This window comes from Cnephaeus nilssonii, assembly GCF_951640355.1.
Source record: "Cnephaeus nilssonii genome assembly, contig: SCAFFOLD_120, whole genome shotgun sequence".
Taxonomy (NCBI): Eukaryota; Metazoa; Chordata; class Mammalia; order Chiroptera; family Vespertilionidae; genus Cnephaeus; species Cnephaeus nilssonii.
In genome coordinates, this window is record NW_027645444.1 from 45,626 (window position 1) to 68,095 (window position 22,470).

General features: G+C 64.6%; 1 protein-coding gene across 1 annotated transcript; it reads left to right on the forward strand.

Moving 5' to 3' along the window:
- Positions 1-18,648: 18,648 nt before the first annotated feature.
- OLIG1 (oligodendrocyte transcription factor 1) lies at positions 18,649-19,446 on the forward strand (the record flags this gene model as incomplete). Its single annotated transcript, XM_079800936.1, has 1 exon — positions 18,649-19,446. One exon carries the CDS (start codon positions 18,649-18,651, stop codon positions 19,444-19,446), a length of 798 nt encoding a protein of 265 aa, XP_079657062.1.
- Positions 19,447-22,470: the final 3,024 nt, after the last annotated feature.

Genomic DNA, 22,470 nt, shown 5'->3' on the forward strand with positions numbered 1-22,470 from the left:
TCACTGAAGTTGCCCGCCCCACACCCGCCCTCGCCCCAGCCCTGCTCTCCTCTTGGCAAAGTCCCTCCCTCTTGGTGCCAGGCTTGCTGGTTCCTCTGTCTGTGCCCCTCAGATGCCCAGGCAGCTGGGGGTCAGCCGGAATGGGCCGGGCCTGCCTGCTACGGAGGTACAGCTGGAAGGCACAGGGGCTTTCCGTCACCCCAGTTCTGACCTCTCCAAGCCATTCAGGCCAGGGCAGCTCAGGGAGACACGGGTCCTGGGCAGCTTAGCCAGGGTAGGCCGGCAGGAACTCGGTGCTGCCAGGGCAGGGACGGGGAGCTGGAGGGCCCTCACCCCCCCCAGTCCTGTGCTCGCTCCTCCGCCTCTCTCCTTCCCAGAACCCCTCCCCGCCTCAGGACCCGGCTCAGGCCGCCCACGCAGAGCTGCTTGTCACCCCAGCACAGTCTGCTGGACCGCCAGCCTCCGCTTCCCTGTGTGTGTTGTTGAGGTGACGTGACGCCACCATTCGAAGGGACCAGTTCCGTGGCGCGCCCAGCACCGCGCAGCCCCCACCTCTTTAGTCCCAGGACAGGATGGCTGCGACGTAGACCCTTGTACCCACTCCGCAGGACTCTCTCCCGGCCAAGGACAGCTCCCGCACCACCCACGTCAGAGCGTCCCGGACAGAATGAGAGCAGGTCGGAGGCTTCCCAACGCAGCCTGCGCAAACCTCCGCCTGACACACCCTACGGGGAAGGAAAACCCGCAGCGGCTGTTTATCCCGAACGCAAAGCTGCCCCCTGTGTTGAGGTCGCTGAGCTAACCCGTGGAGAACAATGGCGGGTGTGCTGGCGGGCCATGTGCTGATGCGCTCATGCCCTCGGCCGCACCAGATGGCCGGGCCGCGGCCGCGCCTGCCTGGGTCAAGACGCAGAGCCAGGCGGCTCCCCACCCTGCCCCCTGCCAGACACTGCTTCTCTGTGGAGACGCTGGCCGTCCAGGGAGGCACATGCAGGGCGCCAGGCAAGAGCAAAGGAACAACTATGGGGGCTGGTGGCCTGGTGTGAACCGAGGTGCAGAATTGGAAAGTAGTTTCATTGGAGGGAAAGGCAGGTAAGGGATTCACGTGCCACATTGTCTCAGCACTCGCTACATTGTCTCAGCACTCGCTACATTGTCTCAGCACTCGCTACATTGTAGCAGCACTCGCTACATTGTCTCAGCACTCGCTGCATTGTCTCAGCACTCGCTGCATTGTCTCAGCACTCGCTGCATTGTCTCAGCACTCGCTGCATTGTCTCAGCACTCGCTGCATTGTCTCGGCACTCGCTACATTGTCTCGGCACTCGCTACATTGTCTCGGCACTCGCTACATTGTCTCGGCACTCGCTACATTGTCTCGGCACTCGCTACATTGTCTCGGCACTCGCTACATTGTCTCGGCACTCGTTACATTGTCTCGGCACTCGCTACATTGTCTCGGCACTCGTTACATTGTCTCGGCACTCGTTACATTGTCTCGGCACTCGCTACATTGTCTCGGCACTCGCTACATTGTCTCAGCACTCGTTACATTGTCTCGGCACTCGTTACATTGTCTCAGCACTCGCTACATTGTCTCGGCACTCGCTACATTGTCTCGGCACTCGCTACATTGTCTCGGCACTCGCTACATTGTCTCGGCACTCGCTACATTGTCTCGGCACTCCTTACATTGTCTCAGCACTCGCTACATTGTCTCAGCACTCGTTACATTGTCTCAGCACTCGCTACATTGTCTCAGCACTCGCTACATTGTCTCAGCACTCGCTACATTGTCTCAGAACTCGTTACATTGTCTCAGCACTCGTTACATTGTCTCAGCACTCGTTACATTGTCGCCGCACTTGGCTCACGGGCATGGCTCACATTGTCATCTTCTCCGCCAGGACCTGGGTGCAGTTCTAATCTTGCTTCCTCTCCCTCTGAGGGGTTTGTCTTCTCTCCTTCCCCACATCTCAGTGCATCACGGAGGAGAGAAGAGCGTGGTCCTCTAAACGAAAAGACAAAAGCAAAGCCGGGCTTTCTGGCAACCCCAAAGGGAGCTGCAGACAATTCCTTTGGGAACAGGTCGTTAAGTGGCCACGACAGGACTCCGCAACACCGGCTCCTGTCGCCCCGCTGCCGAGGAGACCCCGTCAGCATGACCTTTGCTCTCCCACAGGTTGGGTGAGGCCGCCAGCCCGAGGCTCCCGTGTCCTGGGGGTGACCATCTGTCTGTCATCCCCATGGAGCCAGCCTGGGCTGCCAGGCGACCCGCCCACTTCTCCCACCCATGTCCCCGGAGCGGAGCGGAGACTCCATCAGAGCCAGGAGGGCAGCAACTCAGAGCCATCCCGCCACGTGGTCTTTTTTTTTTTTAATATATTTTTATTGATTTCAGAGAGGAAGGGAGAGGGACTGAGAGAGAGAAACATCAGTGATGAGAGAGAGTCACTGATCGGCTGCCTCCTGCACGCCCCCCACTGGAGACCAAGCCTGCAACTTGGGCCTGTGCCCTGACCGGGAATTGAACTGTGACCTCCTGGTTCATAGGTCAATGTTCAACCACTGAGCCCCGCTGACCAGGCCACTTGGTCTTCAAAGTCAGTGCTTCACGGTGCCCAGGAGGATGGGCAGGGGCATGACCCCCCAATCACCAGCTGAGTGTGTGCCCTGTGTCCCTCCTGCTAATGCCACTGCTTCCCAGGCATGGCACCCAGCACGCCCTGTCAGCACGCCGTCACCCGGAGGGGGCACAGCACGCCGTCACCTGGAGGGCACAGCACGCCATCACCGTCACCCGGAGGGCACAGCACGCCGTCACCCGGAGGGCACAGCACGCCGTCACCCGGAGGGCACAGCACCGCGGGGTCTGCAAGGTGTTGGTGGCACGAGGAGGGTCCCGAGAGCCTGGACCAGGTGACTTCTGCCTGGGGGGGAGCGGGGGGGAGCGGGAGGAGGGGGGAGCGGGGGTGGGGACCACAGGACTAGCAGGGCCAGGCCCCACCAGCGCAGGCTTTGGGGAGACGGGGGGCGGGTAGTCTTACACCTCAATAAACTCAATAAAGAAAAACACAGAAATGTCTTTGAAGCGCAGCTGCCCACATGGGGTCCTGCTCTCCCCGTCACTCACCCGCTGGGGGAGCAGGACACACGGGTCCGTTCTTCATTCTGCCCCCGCGGAGCACCTGCCTGGCTGCGGCTGTGGAAAGGTTAGGGTTCAGTATCGTCTCTCGTCTCCTCCTTCTCTCCCCGCCCCCCCCCACTCCCCACTGAGGACAGAACTGGGCCCGGGCAGGGCGGGTTCCATGGCTGTGGCCCCCGCGCTCGGGAGACCTGTGCCTGGTGGGAGGCTCTGCCGCGACCATCTTGAAAGCCCCAATGCCTTTCACAGGGGACCCCTTTTCATTGCCTGGGCCCCACAACTCCCCGGCCGGCCCTGTGCTGGGCGATGAGCCCTCTCTGAGGTGGTCCCACAGTTCTCCACCTGCCGCCACGGCTCCTCACACTGCCCCCCCCCCCATGGCCCGCATGCAAGTCTCCTCCCAGTCACGACAGCAGACAGCAGGCAAATCACTTCTTTTTAAGGTTCCTGTTGATTTATAGAGAGAGAGGAGGGAGAGGGAGAGAGGGAGAGAGGGAGCGAAACACCGATCAGCTGCCTCCTGCACCCCCCCCCCAGGGGTCGAGCCCACAACCCAGGCACGAGCCCCGAGGAGAACTGAACAGGGCGCCCTGGGGTGCGTGGGACGGTGCTCCAACCACCTGAGCCCCAGCCCGGGCCCAAACCACGTCTTAGGCCCTAAACCGGGGTGCACCCCCCGCCCCCCTAAGAATCACAGGCCATTTCACCACGTAGCCGCGCGAGTCTTACACCGGGCACCTCAGGGCGACGCACACAAATGATTCCACAGAGAAATCACTTCCCAGAGCGAGCAGGCCGGCGTGGGAACCGGGTCGCTCCTCAACCCCGGACGCCTGGCCCCACGCTCAGTGCTGCGACCTTGTCTGAGCGGATCCAGCAAACACGGCCTCCAGCCGAGACCCCCCCTCTCTCACGAAAACCAGTGACACTCCCAGCCCCGCACCAACCAGCCCGCGGCCGCCCCCCGCCCCCCGCCCCACGGGGGTGGCCACACGGCGAGGACACAGCCTGTGCTGTGGGCTCTGTTCCTAAGAAAAGCCCGCGAGCGAGGATCTAAATGAATTCTAATATCTTTCAAATATGTTCGCTCTCCTGCTCGCCGGCTCCACGCTGCGCTGCGGAGTGAGCCCGCCGGCCTGCGACAGCCCGGGGCCGAGGCCGCATTGTGGCCGCCCCGGGCGGGGGTGGGGGGGGGTGTCCTCAGCGGGACAGCACCACGGGCCGCGGTCACGCCGCTGCGGGCACACGTGCGAGCGCTCCCAGGACCTGCAGCCGCGGCCCATTGGCCGATTGGTTCCGGTGTATTAACAGCCCATGAACTTCCCATCGACGGCGGGGCTGAGCGGCGGCACCTGCACTGGCAGGCGATCGGCTCCCGCCCCGGGGCCTGCTGGGCGGAGCTCCGTCCTGCTGCAGGGAGAGCAGTGCGTTCCGGAGCCGCAGGCCCAGGGGACACCCAGGCCGGCTTGCAGGCGGGTCCGCTCAGGACGGCCGCCCCACACCCATCAGGCCACTCTGAGCCAAGCCGGACGCGGCTCATTTAAAAAGCAACTTATTTTTTTTAAAAGTGTTTTTATTGATTTCAGAGAGAAAGGGAGATGGAGCAAGAGAAACACCCCACACTGGGGATCGAGCCCACACCCCGGGCCTGTGCCCTGACCAGGAATTGAACCCTGACCTCCTGGTTCACAGGTCGACGCTCAGCCCCTGAGCCGCGCCTGCTGAGCGCAACTTACACGCTCACCCCTCGCGTTGTAAACATCGGGCGGCTGGGCCTGTGCGAGTCGGGCAGCCTGAGCCCCGTCACCTTCTCTGTGCGAAAGGCAGGCAGTGGAGATGGGGCAGGAACAGCGCGCCCACGCCACCCCGGCTCCGGGCGGGCCTCCACCGCCCGGACACAAGCCCACCTCCCCTCCCGGCGGGCTCGGCGGCGGCGGCGGCTCACAGCGTCACAGCGTCCCGGGACGACAGGACGCCCTTCGCACAGCGAGGCCACAGGTCCAAGCCCGGGGTGGGCCCGGCGGGCTCCTCTGAGGCCTGAGGGGCTCCCCACGCGGCCCCCCCCCCCGGCTTCTCCCTGTGTCTTCACACGGTCCCCCTGCACGGTCCGTCTCTGAGCCCCCCCCCCCCCTTTATACGGACACCAGGGCCCTTCCTGACGGCCTCATTCTAACGGTCACCCCTGTGAAGACCCCGCCCCCCAACAGGCCCCATGCTGGTCCCGGGCAGGACGCCACTGTCGCTTTCTGGATGGGACAGGGCATCCCCGGTCCCTCCTGCCGGTCCCGCGGCCCCTCCTGGGGCCTGTTCCAGCATTCAGTCCCCACCACCTAGGGGAGGGGAGGGGGGGAGAGGGGAGGGGGAGAGAAGGAGAGAAAGAGAGAGGGAGAGAGAGGGAGAGGGGGAGAGAGAGAGTGAGCAAGGGAGGCAGAGAGAGCCGCCCCCCCCCCCCCAAAGCCACTTCCAGGTCCGACTGCCCTGTCCTAGGAAGCCACACCCAGAAGCGTGGGACGGGGGACCCCTCAGGGAGCCTCAGGGTGGGCCTTGCTCTGTGGTTTCTCCAGGAGCCCCACACTCACCCAGAGGACAGTGAGGAAATAGAAGTCCAGCCGCAGGGCGGGGGGGGCGGGGGGCGGGGAGCGGCTGAGAGGCTGACGGGTGCCAGGCAAGGAGGGCGCAGGACCCCAGGAGGAGGAGCCGGGGGGCAGCGGGGGCCAGCGAGCTCCTGGGGGGGGGGGTGGAGATAGGAGGCCACGCAGCCGGCCCGGGAGGGGGCCCTGGGGAGCCCGTGGGCCAGGCCGCCCGGACATGGCGCAGCCCCCAGCCGGGGGGGGGGGGGGCTCCTCTTTGCTGTCCTTGTCCTCCTGTCCCCCCAGCACCTGTGCCCCCCGTTGGCAGAGCCGTGGCTCCATCTTTGGCGAATGGGCTGGGACACGGGGCGCATCCCCGCACCCCTGGGGCTGCACAGACACGTGCTCCCTGAACCCCGGCTGATGCGGCCACCGCGGCGGGAGCAGTGAGCCTTGGGGAGCCACGGCACAGGCGCTGGTGTAGCTGCCGGGGAGTCCCGGCCCCGTCACTCTTTCCCGCCCACGGGGAACGCGGGCCTAACGGCTGGAGCTCCAGCAGCCACGCTGGGCCGTGAGGTGACCTTGAGGGCGGAGGCAGGCATTGAGACGGTGAGTGAGAAGCTGGAGGATCGGCCCACAGCCCGGCTGCCGAAGCCTGGACCCTCCCGCACGGGGGGGGGGGGGGGGGGGTGTTGCTGCAGCTGCTGTGATTCCGTTTGACTTTGTGCCGGGGCATCTGGCACTGGCCCGCCTCGCCGAGGCCGCCCTGCGCAAGGGGGGGCGCCCTCCATGCCGTGTGGGGGGGGGGGCGGGGGGGTCCGGCCCATGGAAACCCTTTCCCTCACTCAGAAATGCAGACGAGAGCGAGGCACGGGAAGGGTTGGGTGCTTCAAAGTCAATATTGGGTCGAACACACTTAGCGGCCTAGCACACCACTGCGTGCCTCCTGGCGCTCCTGCGGGCTGGCGCTTCCCTCGCCGGGACCTGGCCGTGGGCGCTTCGAGCCGCTGTCCACCATCCACCGTCCACCGGATGCAGAAGTGAGAGCAGCCTGCAGCTCGGCAGCGAGAAGGCAATTGCTCAAGCTGATAACAGGCGGCTGATAACAGGCCGGGCGTCCCCGACCAGAGCTGGGGCTGCCCAGCGCCCGGCCTCGGGGACTTGCACGTGCCCCGCGGGGGAGGGCAGGCTGAGTCCCCGCACCCCGCGCTTGGCATCCGGGCACATGGAGCTGCTGTGCAGACCCAGGAGGGAAAGGCCGCGGCCGCAGGAGCCCGCGGGTGGGAGAAGGGGGGGAGGGGGGCCCTCCACTGTGGTGGCTACTTTCCCCCAAAGTTGCACAAGCGTCCGTGGGAAGGCGCGTGGCAGACGGCTCTTTCTGCAGGGAACAGGGTGAGGGGAGGAGGGACGTGGTGGCTGGGATTCATCCATTCATTTGTTCAATCATTCATTCATTCATTCATTCGTTCGATCATTCATTCAGTACTTATCGGGCATTTTTATGTCCCAGGCACCGTCCTAGGCCCCAGAACCAAAAATACTTCCACTATAATTGGAAGTAGAAAGAATGCGCCGCGCGCAGGGGGCGGGGGGGGGGGAGGGCTGGGCCCTGTGTGGTGTGTGGGGGGGCAGGGAAGGCTCTGGGGTCCCGCAGGGGGCAGGGGGCGGGGGGGAGGGCTGGGCCCTGTGTGGTGGGGGGCAGGGAAGGCTCTGGGGTCCCGCAGGGGGTGGGGGGGGACTGGGCCCTGTGTGGTGGGGGGCAGGGAAGGCACTGGGGTCCCAAAGGGGGCGGGGGGGACTGGGCCCTGTGTGGTGGGGGGCAGGGAAGGCTCTGGGGTCCGAGGGCATTGGAGGAGAACCTGCAGATGCGTGAGGAGCGGGAGGCTCTGTGGGCACCGCGCCCGCCCGCCAGGGACCGGGACATGCAGGGGCGAAGGCACCGAGGCAGGCGCGAGGCTGGGCTGCAGGAGGGCCGGGGCCGGGCGGCAGGCGGACCCGGGAAGCTGAGGTGGCCGCCAGCCTCCAGCGCAGCAGCTCCGGGCGGGGCTGGGCGAGGCCTGGGAAGCCGGTGAGGACGGGCCGGGCCGGGAGCAGCGGGAAGCAGCGCCTCAGCTCCGGGTGCGGCTGCTCTTGCTGAGCTGTTCACAGCGTCACATCCCGGCTCGGCGTGGGAGGCCCGCAGCTGTGTGCCGGGAGACAGAGGCCTAACGGGGTGGAGGAGCGTGGAACCGGCCTGACCCGCCCGGCACCGTGGGAAGCAGGGGCGGCAGCTGCACCCCTCCCCTCCCGTCGGGGAGCTGACGGAGGCGAAGCCACCCCAGGAGATTCTAGGGTTCCCTGGCCTCCGGCAGCCATGAGGCTGGACAACCCCGTCCTGGCGAGAGGTCTGGTGGCCAACAGATCGCCATCAGACGTGCGGGGAGGGCTCCGTCTGTGCACATTGGCGTCGACGGGCATTGACGGGAATCGACGGGCATCGATGGGCACCGACAGGCATTGACGGGGATTGACGGGCATCAATGGGCATTGACAGCGATTGACAGGCATTGATGGGAATTGACGGGAATCGATGGGCACCAACGGGGATTGACGGGCATCAACGGGCATTGATGGGCATCAACGGGCATTGACGGCGATTGACGGGCATGGACGGGCATGGATGGGGATTGACGGGCATCGATAGGGATTGACGGGCATCGACGGGCATCGACGGGCATGGAGGCAGAGCCAGGGTGAAAGAGACAGAACAATCCCGCCCAGCCAGTCCGCTGGCCTCTGCATCGAGGGACGCTGGGCCGGCCCACACGCTCTCTGGGCCTCAGTTTCCTCACTTGCCACACGGGCAGCTGTCCTGACCTCCCAGGCATCCCACGAGGCGAAGGTCAGCGTGGAGCACGGTCTGTGAGCACGGAGTGCGGGGTGCTCGCTCGGAGCACGCCCCCGGGCTGGTGAGAGGCCGCAGGCTGCAGGGCATCCGCCTGCTCCCGGCCAGAGGCGGCGGCTTGCACACAGCCGTTGGGCAACCTCGGTTGGGACATTTCTGAGAACGTGCTCCGCCCGAATGACAGCGCAGAAGGCGTCTACCCGTGTCTCAACGCTTCCAGGAACCGCTTTAAAAACAGCCTGGAAACCGGCACAAACAGCAGCCTGCAGAGGGCATGGCCTGCCTGGGGCCGGGCTCCCTGCCTCTTCCCTTCATCATCCCCCTCCTGGCTGGGTTCTCCGGCCCAGCCACGTCCCAGCCCTCATGGGTCCTGCCCCTCCCCCTCCCCAGCTCTGCCTACCTCCTTATCAACCCCCAACCCCCAACCCCCACCACCCAGCCCCCAGCCCTCCTCCGAGAGGCCTGGGCTCCCAACAACCACTCCCTCTTCCGCCCCCTAAAGCAAAGCCCGTGTCCTCAGAACCCAGGCCCCCGGGCCCGCCAAGCGCCCAGGCTGCACGCAGCTCGGCCGGGACTCTGTGCTTTGAGACCCGGTGCTCTGGGCTCCGGCCCAGCCGCTCTGACTCCCTCCCCCTCCTCCCTGCCAGGCGACCGGATACCGGGGCATCCTCAGGTGGGTCACACCGTGCCCGGCCCGGCCCAGGCCCCGCCCAGAGGGCGTCGGGGAGCCGGGTCAGTCTGTCCTCAGGCGCGTGTTTCCTGAGCTCCTCGCGGGCCCGCTGGTCCAGGGCCTGGATGAGGGGACCCCTGCCGCCTGGAGCCACCTGGGAGCGGAGGGAGCGGACGGATAAGGACGTGACGAGTCGGTGCGAGGCCCTGGCAGGTGCTGGTTAGCGCCACAGAGAGTGAGGCGGGAGCCACACATTGGCTCCGTGGTTGAGCGTCGACCTATGAACCAGGAGGTCAGGGTTCGATTCCGGTCAGGGCCCAGGCCCGGGTTGCTGCTCCATCCTCAGTGGGGGGCGTGCAGGAGGCAGCCGATCCATGATTCTCTCTCATCATTGATGATTCTGTCTCCCTCCCTTCCTCTCTGAAATCAATAAAAACATTTAATTAAAAACAAACAAACACGTGAAGCGGAAGGAGGCGTGACTGGGAGAGATGCCGCAGGTGCATGAGCTGAGAGGCCGCCGTCTGCACCGCAGGCTCAGCCTGAGCGCCGGGGAGGCTTCTGTCAGAGGGAGAGGGGCCAGGGCCGCGGGGGACGGGCTGGGCCTGTGGGGGACGGGCTGGACCTGTGGGGGACGGGCTGGGCCTGTGGGGACGGGCTGGGCCCAATGGGGTTGGCTGGGCCCCCAGAGGACAGGCTGGGCCCCCGGAGGACAGGCTGGGCCCCCGGAGGACAGGCTGGGCCCACGCTCCGCACGTCCACCGCCCCATCCCCACAGTCTCCCACTCTTCCTCCCACCTGTCCCCGCACCCGCCTGACAGGAAGCATCCAGGTCTCGGACCACCATTCCCATCTGTGCACTGGCCAGTGAGCCTCCAGGGCGTGGCCTCAGCCTCTCCAGAGCCCACCTGGCTCTTTCTTTCTTTTTAAAAAAAATATATTTCTTTATTGATTTCAGAGAGGAAGAGAGGAGAGGAAGATAGAAACATCCATGCTGAGAGAGAATCATGGACCGGCTGCCTCCTGCACGCCCCCCACTGAGGACGGAGCAGCAGCCCGGGCCTGTGCCCTTGGCCAGAATCGAACCCGGGACCCTTCCGTCCGCAGGCCGACGCTCTGCCCATGAGCCACGCCGTGGGGCCCTTGCTCTTTCTGTAAACGTGGCTGAGACCCCACCCACCACCTGTGCACCCAGGGCCGGGCGAGGCGATGGCCTGTTGGACACGCCTGTTCTGCCATGAGTCTCGTTCCCTACATGGGACTCGGCAAGGCCGTCGCGACCCCTGGCAGGTGCTGCTCAGAGCGTGGCCTCAGATGGCTCGGCCTCCTCTGGGAGCAGGACCTCAGCCCCCCAACCTGCTGAACCAGAACCTGCACTTAATGAGACCCCCAGGGAGTCGGACCCCGAGAGTGCCGTCTCCAGACGCCACCTAAGAAGCCACGTGGAACCGCCGTCTTCGCCGCAGCCCGGCGCCGCCCGCCTCTCACTAAAGGTGCCCGTGAAGGCCCTGGGGGTCGCTCCGCTGGTGAGAGTGTCGCCCCCATACGCCAAGGTTGCGGGTTCGATCTCTGGTCAGGGCACATGCAAGAAGCAACCAATGAATGCATAAATGAGTGGAACAAACCCACGTTTCTCTCTCCTTCTCGCTCAAATGGATGCATAACATCGTGTGCGAGGACCTATGAAGGAGGTCCCCTGATGAGCTGCCTTTACAATGAAGCCAGGAGGCCCAGGGCGGGGAAGGAACTGCCCACGTTCACAGGATTGTAGGTTCCAGGCTGCGTTTACAGAGCCGCCCTCTACGTACTCACCGAGCCCCACAGAGTTATCACTCACTCACACACACACACACACACACACACACGGGCTTAAACAAGAGTTCTGGCCCGGCCGGTGTGGCTCAGTGGTTGAATGTCGACCTATGAGCCAGGAGGTCACGGTTTGATTCCCGGTCAGGGCACAGGCCCGGATTGTAGGCTCGATCCCCAGTGGGGGGCGTGCGGGAGGCAGCCGATCCATGACTCTCTCTCATCATGGATGTTTCTATCTCTCTCTCCCTCTTCCTTCCTCTCTGAACTCAATAAAAATATATTTAAAAATATATAAAATATACGTATTTTTTAAAAAAAGAGTTCTAAAGGTGGGACGTCCAAGTTCAAGGTGCTGGTTCCCTCTGAGGCTGGGCAGCCGCTGCTCCAGCCCCCCCCCCTCCCAGCCGCTGGGGTCGAGGGCCATCTCTGACACGCGTGGCTTTTAGACCATCACCGTGATCGCCACCGTCATCCTGCACGGCATCCTCCCCGTGTCCGTGTGTGTGTCCATCCCTGCACGGCATCCTCCCCGTGTACATGTCTGTGTCCATCCCTGCACGGCATCCTCCCCGTGTACATATCTGTGTCCGCCCCTGCACGGCATCCTCCCCGTGTCCGTGTCTGTGTCCATCCCTGCACGGCATCCTCCCCGTGTCCGTGTCCGTGTCCGTCCCTGCACGGCATCCTCCCCGTGTCCGTGTCTGTGTCCATCCCTGCACGGCATCCTCCCCGTGTACATGTCTGTGTCCATCCCTGCACGGCATCCTCCCCGTGTACATGTCTGTGTCCATCCCTGCACGGCATCCTCCCGTGTCCGTGTCCGTGTGTGTGTCCATCCCTGCACGGCATCCTCCCCGTGTACATGTCTGTGTCCATCCCTGCACGGCATCCTCCCCGTGTCCGTGTCCGTGTCCATCCCTGCACGGCATCCTCCCCGTGTCCGTGTGTGTGTCCATCCCTGCACGGCATCCTCCCCGTGTCCGTGTGTGTGTCCATCCCTGCACGGCACCCTCCCCGTGTACATGTCTGTGTCCGTCCCTGCACGGCATCCTCCCGTGTCCGTGTCCGTGTCCATCCCTGCACGGCATCCTCCCCGTGTACATGTCTGTGTCCGTCCCTGCACGGCATCCTCCCGTGTCCATATCTGTGTCCATCCCTGCACGGCACCCTCCCCGTGTCCATGTCTGTGTCCGTCCCTGCACGGCATCCTCCCCGTGTCCGTGTCTGTGTCCATCCCTGCACGGCATCCTCCCCGTGTCCGTGTCTGTGTCCATCCCTGCACGGCACCCTCCCCGTGTCCATGTCTGTGTCCATCCCTGCACGGCATCCTCCCCGTGTCCGTGTCTGTGTCCATCCCTGCACGGCATCCTCCCCGTGTCCGTGTCTGTGTCCATCCCTGCACGGCACCCTCCCCGTGTCCATGTCTGTGTCCATCCCTGCACGGCATCCTCCCCATGTCCGTGTGTGTGTCCATCCCTGCACGGCATCCTCCCCGTGTCCGTGTGTGTGTCCATCCCTGCACGGCATCCTCCCGTGTCCGTGTCCGTGTCCATCCCTGCACGGCATCCTCCCCGTGTACATGTCTGTGTCCGTCCCTGCACGGCATCCTCCCCGTGTCCGTGTGTGTGTCCATCCCTGCACGGCACCCTCCCCGTGTCCATGTCCGTGTCCATCCCTGCACGGCACCCTCCCCGTGTCCGTGTGTGTGTCCATCCCTGCACGGCACCCTCCCCGTGTCCGTGTGTGTGTCCATCCCTGCACGGCATCCTCCCCGTGTACATGTCTGTGTCCGTCCCTGCACGGCACCCTCCCCGTGTCCGTGTCTGTGTCCAAAGGGCCCCCTTTCGTTCAGGACACCAGTCCTATTGGAGGCGGCCCCACCCCTGGCCCTCACCTGGACCAGTCACATCAGCGTGACCCTGTTTCAGAACCAGGTCACCCTGAGGCACTGAGGGAGGACTTCAGTGTGAATTTGGGGGACTCAGTCCACCCCACAACGGCGGCCAGAGCGGACTGGCCACGCACCGCGCTCAGCGCCTCACGGGGACCAGCTCGCCCGTCGTCACCGCGAGCCTCTGTGCTGAGCTCGTCCACCACCGTTTCCAGGAGCCGGAACCTGGCCGCACAGGGGACGCGTCCTGGGTCCCACGGGCCAGGTGGCCCGCCGCCAGGTGGGCAGGGCGCTCGGATGGCGTCTAGGGTTATAGTGGGGTCCCACGTAGACGACCTCCTTAGCACGTGGTTTCTGGGCGTTGGTTCCATGAGTCCGGGGGGGAGCTCCTGAGACAGAGTCGCACAGTGGGACCTCAGTGCGCAGCGGGCGCGGGGACGGAACAGCCGGTGACCCGCGTTCCTGATGCTGAGGGCGTGTGCTCACAGCACACGGAGCTCAGACGCTGCCTTCGCCTCAACGGAAACCGTAACGCAGCCCTAGCCAGCTCGGTTCAGCGGATGGAGCGTCGGCCTGCGGGCGGAAGGGTCCTGGGTTCAGTTCTGGTCAAGGGCACGTGCCTCGGTTGCAGGCTCCTCCCTGGCCCTGGTCAGGGTGTCTCTCTCACATGGATGTTTCTCTGTCTCTCCCTCTCCCTTCAGCTCTCTAAAAATCCACGGAAAGATATCCTCGGGTGAGGGATAAACAAACAAACAGAAATAATAGGAAGCTATAAAGCAGGGTCTCCGGGCCGGCAGGTGGTGGCGCCCATAAGGATGAGTGAGCGCTGTCGTGTACTAAGCAGTGACTGGGCGCCGGGCTCCGGGGAGGGCGCCGTGTGCCTAGCTCCTTCCGACCCTCACAGCAGCCCCAGGAGACAGCACTGGCGTTCCCAGCTCACAGATCAGCAAACTGAGGCTGCACTGAGACAGCCCAGCCCCGAGGGCGGGCTCCTCCCCGGGAGCCGTCAGAGGGCTGAGCCGGGAGCCAGGGGCCTGGGGCCACGGCGGGAGGAGGGTGGTCCCGCCGCCAGGGACAGTGCCAGGTCAGGCGCCTGGGAGAGGCAGGCAGGCCTCCAGCTCCCGGCTCCTTAGCTGGCGGCTCCCTGCCTCCTCCCGGGTGGGCTGACCCGGAGAGGGACCCGGCGCTGCGCTGGCACCGAGGGACGGGCCTGGCGCCAGCGGGGAGCAGCAGGAGCCCCTGAACAGCCCCTCTGTGCCTCGGCAGGGGGTCTGCCCGGCTGAGCTGGCTTCCAGAACCCTCTGTCTCTGCAGGTGCCTCAGGCACTTGGCCTCCACGCTTGGGTGACCCCAATTTTATCACCTTCCAGGCCCCCATAATTCCTCATTCACTCCGCTCTGAAAGCCAGGCCCCCGCATTCTGTGCGGGCACATCGGCCGCTTGTTCTTCCTTCCCGGGCTTCCTGCCGCATCCTGCCGGTCAATGGGAAGGAGCGCGCCCGGATGGCCGCCCCGGCGGGGAAGTGACTTCAGAGCCACCTTTGTTCCCGCGCCCCTTTGAGCGGCCGGCCGTCTGTGAGAGGGCTGTGTGGGCCCCCGCGTCCTTTCAGGCCGCCCGGGACTCGGGGGGAACCGCCAAGTTTTGGCACCAGAACCAGCCGTGACATGGGCCATTGTGTCATAAATTAGCCACAGCCTTCCCAGCAAATTGTGCCTTTTCTCCCCGCAGCGGCAGCCTCGGAGCCGCTGGCTCCCGCCCCGGACTTCAGCTCCGTCCCAGACCCACCCTCGACGCCGCGCGCTGCGTGCTAATCCGCGTCTTTGTGTGGTTTTGTGTTTTTGTTAATCCTCGCCCAACGGCATTTTTTCCATTGAGAGAGAGTGGAAGGGAGGGCGGGGGAGAGAGAGAGAGAGAAACATCAGTGTGAGAGCGACGCATCGACTGGTTGCCGCCTGCACGGGCCCTGACCGGCGCCAGGGATCAACCCCGACATCCAGGTCTGTGCCCTTGACCGGGAATTGGACCCTCGACCCTTTGGTGCTTGGGCAGGTGCTCTAACCACTGAGCCACCAGCCAGGGCCCAATGTATGGACCTTAATTCACGGTTATTCCGGTCGCAGGTACTGAGAGGATCCCTAAAACTCGGCCAACGTGCTTGTACGTTTGACGTGGCAGGAACTCCCTCCAGCTGTCTTTGAAACAAGAGCAGGCCCTGCTCTCCCTCCTGCTTCCGCGGTGATCATGTGGCATTTCCTTAAAGAGGACCCTCTGCAGCTGCCCAGGGAGAGGTTAGGATGCACTGCTATCCGGCTCCAGTGACACGTGCAATTTCAGGGCCCGGCGCCCTCAGAAGCAACAGAAACGTCCATCTGAGTTCGGAGCGACATCACCATAGACAAATCAAGCTTTTATCGTTATTCTTTTATAATCTGAAAAATTCTCACCTAATTTCTTTCCCTACTTTTCTTCTAACTATTTCCCATATGAAAACAAGTCACAGGACAAATCTGGATTTTAAAACAATCTTAAGTAGTAAACTTTATTAAAGCAAGGCCCAAATGGCATTTATTTACAATAAAATAGAATAACCCTCCCTATAATATTTTAAAAACATGCCTCACCCAGCTGGCATGGCTCAGTGGTTGAGCGTCGACCTGTGAACCAGGAGGTCACGGTTGGATTCCTGGTCAGGGCACAGGCCCAGCTTGTGGGCTCCATCCCCAGAGAGGGGACTGCAGGAGGCAGCCGATCAGTGATTCTCTCTCATCATTGATATTTGTCTCTCTCCCCCTCACCTGTCCTCTCTGAGATCAATAAAAATATATTTTTAAAAAGGTTCAAGCTTCTTGACCCGAAGTAGGGGTGGGGGCAGGGATGCTCAGGAGGCCCTCTAGGCTTCTCCAGGAGAACAAGGAAGCCCGAGACACACCTCCCCGGTGAAAGGTACACTACCACACACACACACACACACACACACATTTGCACGCACATGCACACACACACATTCACACATGCACACACATTCACAAAGCACACACGCATGCACACACATTCACGTGCATGTGCACACACACGCACACGCACACATGAGCCCCTTCAGGCAAAGACAAGGCGTTGGACACAAGTTGTTCCCAGTGTGTCCTGCCTGTGAGCGGCCGGCCGCTGCCTCCCCTGACTCAGCCCATGGGCCCTGCCAGGGGCTGTGATGACCCGCAGGCCGTGCCAGCACCCCCTGTGACGCCGCCAGAGCTCCGGGCCACCCACGTCACCCGCTTCCACAAGCGCCAGGGCCTTCTGGGGTCCCTGAGGGCACCGGGAACACACACACACACACACACACACACACACTCACACACACACACACACCCTCTCACACACACACTCACACACACACACATTCACACACACTCACACACACTCTCTCACACACACAATCTCACACACACACACACACACACACACACACACACACATTGGTCGGCCAGAGTGTCCCAGCCTGTGTCCTTGGCCCGGACGGGAGGCGCTCTCCTTCCGGGAGGGACATGCGTGAGGTCAGCGCTAACGGCACCCTCAGGGCACCCCAGCAGGAGGGATGGGGGAAGAGCAGCAGCTGGTGTGGGTGGGTCCTGGCTGCCTTTGGCCGCTCTGCCTGGGTCCAGCTTCCATCCTCTCACCCCTCCTCTCCTGCGGGCAGGTGGGGCCCAGGCCTCCGCCTGGGGTGTGGGCAGGGGAGGAAGCTGGGGGGGGGGGCACCTGGCACCTCAGTTAGGGACAGAGGGGCCCTCAGAGTGAGGGTGGGCGTTGCCAGGAGCCTCGCCTGGGGTCCTGGGTGTGGGCTCCGGACGTGGCTGGGACCGTCCGCCCAGCAGTCCCTCTGGGTGAGGGCCACACCCTTTCCCTGTCCCCACGCCCTCCCACCAGGGCCCATGGCTTCCTGGGAGCTGGGCCGGCCGCAGGGAGCCTGTGTGAGGCACGCGGTCAGCCCTGGGGTCTCCCGGGCTCAGCCCCACCCTGTGGCGGGGATCGAAATGCCCACCCGCAGGCTCCCAGAGAACCGAGGGTCTAAAATGCCGGAAAGCAGACCTGGAACAAACGGGGAACAGTGAGCTAGGCGGTCCCCCTCCTCCCTGAGGCCTCGGGCTGTTCCGTGGTCTTCTCCCCTCAAGGCCGCTTCCTCTCGCCCTGCCCTGCGGGGTTCCCAACACGCGTCCAGTCAGGGCCCCCGAGGGTGGGGGCCGAGGCCCTCACAGCGTCCTCCCCTCCCTAGGAAGCCCCAGGAAACTCCTGGATTAAAGCATGTGGGCCCGGCCGCCGTCGGCCTAGGAACCAGGAGGTCAGGGTTCGATTCCCCGTCAGGGACCAGGCCCAGGTTGTGGGCTCCATCCCCAGCGTGGGGTGTGCAGGAGGCGGCTGATCCATGATTCTCTCTCATCACTGATGTTTCTCTCTCCCTCCCTCCCGTCCTCTCTGAGATCAATAACAGTATATGTTTAAATAAATAAATAAAGCGCTGTGGGGAGCTGGCGCATCCCAAGGGATGAGCTGTGAGCTCCTGGGGTCCGGCCAGAGGGGCCCTCAGAGTGAGGGTGGGCGTTAGAGAAGACCACGGAACACCTCAGGCCCCGGGACACGCTGGCTTCGGAGGAGCAGACGCTGGGCCTCAGGAGGCGGTGGGGGTGGGGGGAGGGCAGGAGCAGTGGCCCCGCCTGCAGGTGTGCGGAGATGACCTGGCTGCACAGCCGAGCCAGGGGTTTAGATACCAGAGGCCACCCGCCCCGTGCCATTTTGCCACGAGATGGTGACACGCTGTAGCTGTGTGCCCTAATGCTGGGGTAGAACACTTCCATAGTCACCACGTAATGCTACTGTATCTGGGCAAGAGAAAGGTGTGTGAGTGTGAGTATGTGTGTGTGAGTGTGTGTGTGAGTGTGTGTGTGAGTGTGTGTGAGTGTGTGAGTGTGAGTGTGTGTGAGTGTGAGTGTGTGAGTGTGTGTGAGTGTGTGTGTGAGTGTGTGTGTGTGAGTGTGAGTGTGTGAGTATGAGTGTGTGAGTATGAGTGTGTGTGTGAGTGTGTGTATGTATGTGTGAGTCTATGAGTGTGTATGTGTGGGGGGGGGCAGGGAGGGTAATGGCTGCTTAAAGAGTTTAGTTTCGGTTTTGCAAGATGAAGGGGTCTGCGGGTGGGTTGCACAGCAGTGTGAATGCCCTAACACTACGAGCTACACACTCACCAGGGGGTAAGAAGGTGTGTCTCAGTTACGTGGACCTGGCCACAGTGTAAGTGAATGAGCATGTGTGCACCGTCACCAAAAAGCCCAGCAGCGAGGAGAGGAGGGGCCACCGGAGTCTCAGCCGCACCAGCGCGACCCGAGCCCCGCGCACAGCCTCACCTCACCCCAAAGGGCCCTCCTGCGACCGCTCACAGCCCCGCCTCCGTGCCAGCCACGCCCCCGCGCCCGGGGACCAATGAGCGCGCGCCCGCGCCCGGCCTCGCGCGGCGATTGGCTGCGGCCGGCGTCCGGCGGTGCCGGCTCCCAAGCCGCGTTTAAAGGCGTCCGCGCGGGCGCGGCCCCGCCGTCGGCTCCCCGCGCGCAGGTCCGCGGGGCGGGGCAGCTGCCCAAGGGCCACCCCGGGGCGTTCCTGCAGGGCGCCCTCGGCGGCCCCGACCGCCCCCAGATGTACTATGCGGCCTCCCAGGCGCGCGTGAACGCGGCCCCCGCGACCATGCTGCGGCCACAGCGGCCGGGAGACGTGCCGCTCGGGGCCTCCCTGTACGAACTGGTGGGCTACCGGCCGCACCCCTCCTCCTCCTCCGCGACCTCCTCCTCCACCACGGCCCCCCTGCTCCCCAAGGCCGCGCGCGAGAAGGCCGAGGTGCCCGCCGACCCTCCGGGCTCGGGAGCGGGGCCGGGCGCGCACGCGGACGGCGGCTCCCGCGCGGACCCCAAAGAGGAGCAGCAACAGCAGCTGCGGCGCAAGATCAACAGCCGCGAGCGGAAGCGCATGCAGGACCTGAACCTGGCCATGGACGCGCTGCGCGAGGTCATCCTGCCCTACTCGGCGGCGCACTGCCAGGGCGCGCCGGGCCGCAAGCTCTCCAAGATCGCCACGCTGCTGCTCGCGCGCAACTACATCCTGCTGCTGGGCAGCTCGCTGCAGGAGCTGCGCCGCGCGCTGGGGGAGGGCGCCGGGCCCGCGCCGCGCCTGCTGCTGGCCGGCCTGCCGCTGCTCGCCGCCCCGGGCCCCGTGCTGCTGGCGCCCGGCGCCCTGGGGCCGCCCGACGCGCTGCGCCCCGCCAAGTACCTGTCGCTGGCGCTCGAGGAGCCTCCGTGCGGCCAGTTCGCGCTCCCCGGCGGCGGCGCGGGCGGCGGGGCGGGCGGCCCGGGCCTCTGCACCTGCGCCGTCTGCAAGTTCCCGCACCTGGTCCCGGCCGGCCTGGGCCTGGCCGCCGTGCCGGCGCAGTTCTCCAAGTGAGCGCGCCCCGCGCCTGGCGCCCTGGACCGCGGGGCCCACCCGGGAGCCCCGTCAGGACCTCCTGGCCCAGAGGAGGGGGCTCCCGGGCGCCCCCCACCCCGAGCGGCTGTTGGACGAAGGTGGGCGCTGCGGAGGCGCCGTGTCACCCCAGCCGCTTTGGGCAGCCGCTCGCGCGCCCTCCTCTCGCGCCGGCCCCGGAGCTGTGCGCGGCGCTCCGGGGGGGGGGGGGGGGTGACTTTTCGGCCGGGCTCGCCCCGGTGCAGCGGGAGGCCGGCTCCCAGCGCCGCCGCGCACAGAGGCCCCACCCGCGGGGCTGCGCCCCAGGGCGGGGGAGGGGTTCTGTACCTGCCCCCCCCCCCAGAGGTCAGGGCACCCTGTTCCCACAGCCCGGCCCTGTCCGAGGGGGCTGCGGCCCCGGGAGGCGGAGGAAGACCGGGCAGTCGGGGCGCAGCAGACCACGAGCCGCCCGGCCCTCGGGACGCTGGAACTCCAGGGTCGCGGGGTGCCGGTTTGGGAAGAGGGTCCGCTTGCGATCGGCGGTTAGAGCCCGTGTTTGAGGCCACACAGCCAGGTGCCGGGCTGCGGCTGACTCGCTCTAAGCCCCGAGGCCTCTAGAAGGACCGTGGGAGCTGGGAACCCGGTGTCGCCCTGCCCCAAAGGGAGGGCAGCAGCGTCCAGGTCTTCACACCGAAGCCGCCTCCTTCCGCGCAGCTCCCTGGACCCCAGCACAAGCGGCGGGCAGGGGGCCTGCGCCCCAGGCTCTGCTCGGCCCGCGGTGGCCACAGGGGTGGCCCTTCGCCTGCGGGCCTTCCGGGCGCTTTGAAGCCACACGGTGACCGGCCCTGTCCCGCCCGCTTTGGTCTCCGGTGACGGTGGCCGCTGTGGGCCGCACCACATCTCCCTGGCTGTCTGCTCTCCGCCTGGGTCGTTGGGCTGCGAAGGAGCCGCACAATAAAGCCCGGAAGCCTTAGTGGTTGTCTGGTTTGTTTGTTAGTGAAATGCCGGTGCCCTGGTGGGCGCAGAACGGGGGGGCGGGGCGGGGGATGGGGGGGGGATGTCAGGGCTGAGACCAGGGGCAGGGGAGGGGGAGGAGGAGGGAGGGAGGGAGGGGGAGGGGGAGGAGGAGGGAGGGAGGGAGGGGGAGGGGGAGGAGGGAGGGAGGCATTCCTGGGGAGGCTCAGAGCCACCTCGGCCCACGGCTCTTTTTTTACTACAACTTCCTCTTCTGGAAAAAAAGGGTTAAATAAAACATGGTGACCAGTCTCCCCTCTTTCTCAGAAATGCACCTTTTCTCTTTTCCTGGGTGGACCCTGAAACATTGGCACCAGCTGTGAGCCCCCCCCCCCCCCCCACTGTCCCTTAAGTCGGGGGGACTTGTCTCAGGAAATCGCGGCCTTGGACACCATCTCGCCCGGCAGGCGGAAAAAGCCCATGTCTGGCTGGTGGGTCAGGAGGGTTTGGCACGGGGCTCGATCGCCTGCAGGGGGACGCTCCGCGGTCACCAAGGAAACCCTCCTGTCCCAAGGCCGGTGCCCAGAGGGAGAGCAGCCCCTTAATCTGTAGGAAGGGAACGAACACCCCACAACCAGGGGCTTCCTGTTACCCGGCTGGTGCCCGGAGGCCTGGGTGCACTTAGGGATGACCACGCACTCCAGGAACCCGAGGGAGGGGGGCTGCCCCCCACAAGTGGCCTTTTCCTGGGGGGAAACAGGAGAAGACACATCGCAGAGGGAATCTGTTCTGCTGGACTCCGCCCCCAGGCACCCCCCCCCCGCCCCCCACACCCCCACACCCCTATTCCTTTAACAAGTGCGTTCCAATGGCGGCCTGCTGTGTCCCGCGCCCACCCTCGCTGACCTGCATCTTGACCCGGGACAGAGAGAAAAAGGAAAGTCAGCAACTAAGCCAAAGTCAGGTCAGGTGCTCCCTGAAAACTGTTCCTAGTGGGTTAAAGAAACAGTTCCCCCTGGGACCCCAACCCCAGCCCCGGGGACCCCAACCCCAGCCCCTGGGACCCCAAACCCAGCCCCTGGGACCCCAACCCCAGCCCCTGGGACCCCAACCCCAGCCCCTGGGACCCCAACCCCAGCCCCTGGTGGTCACCGGCATCCCCAAACCATCTCCATCAAGGCAGGAAGTCCAGGGCAGAAGGGAGGGGCCCCTCTGCTGATAAAAGGGGGCGGGGCCGGGCCCCCGAGAAAGGTAACCCAGGGTGCGGGGTGCGTTTCCCCTTAGCTGTGGGCATCGTTCCGTCATGCTTCCAGAGCTGCCGGGGGCTGAGTGACTCACGGGCGTGCAGGGCCATTTTGAATGTCACAGAATATTCCGTTACCCGCATGTGGCATCTCATAGGCCATCACGCCACGCAAGATGCAGACCCGCTCCTTAGAGGAATTTACACCCTGCCCGGCTGGTGTGGCTCAGGGGCTGAGCATCGACCTATGAACCAGGAGGTCAGGGTTCGATTCCCGGTCAGGGCACAGGCCCGGGTTGCAGGCTCGATCCCCAGTGTGGGGCGTGCAGGAGGAGCCGATCCATGACTTCCTCTCTCATCAATGTTTTTGTCTCTCCCTCTCCCTCCCCCCCTCAAAAACAAACAAACAAACAATATATCTGAGAATTTACATCCTGAAAGACAGCATCCGTGGGCATTCTGGAGTCTTGCAGGATAGAACAGTTAGGTTACGTGTGTGTGTGTGTGTGTGTGTGTGTGTGTGTGTGCACACATATGCATACAGCCATACAAAGTGTCAAACATGCAACCTGGCGGAGCGGCAGTGCGTTCTGCAGGCGCAGCTCAGAGCAGGCGGCTGCCTCTGGGACCTGCAAGCAGGCTTCGCAGGAGGAGCGCGTTGAAGCTGCGGGTCTGTCGAAGGTTGGGAAAGCAGAGAGGGCGTGAGGGTCCAGATGAGAAGGAACACGTGGCCGCTGCCGCACAAGGTCCCTGCCCGGCGGTCCAGGGAGCGGGTCCGAGGGAGCACGGGCCCTGAGGGGGTGTGGGTCCGCGGGGGAGGCCGGTGAGCA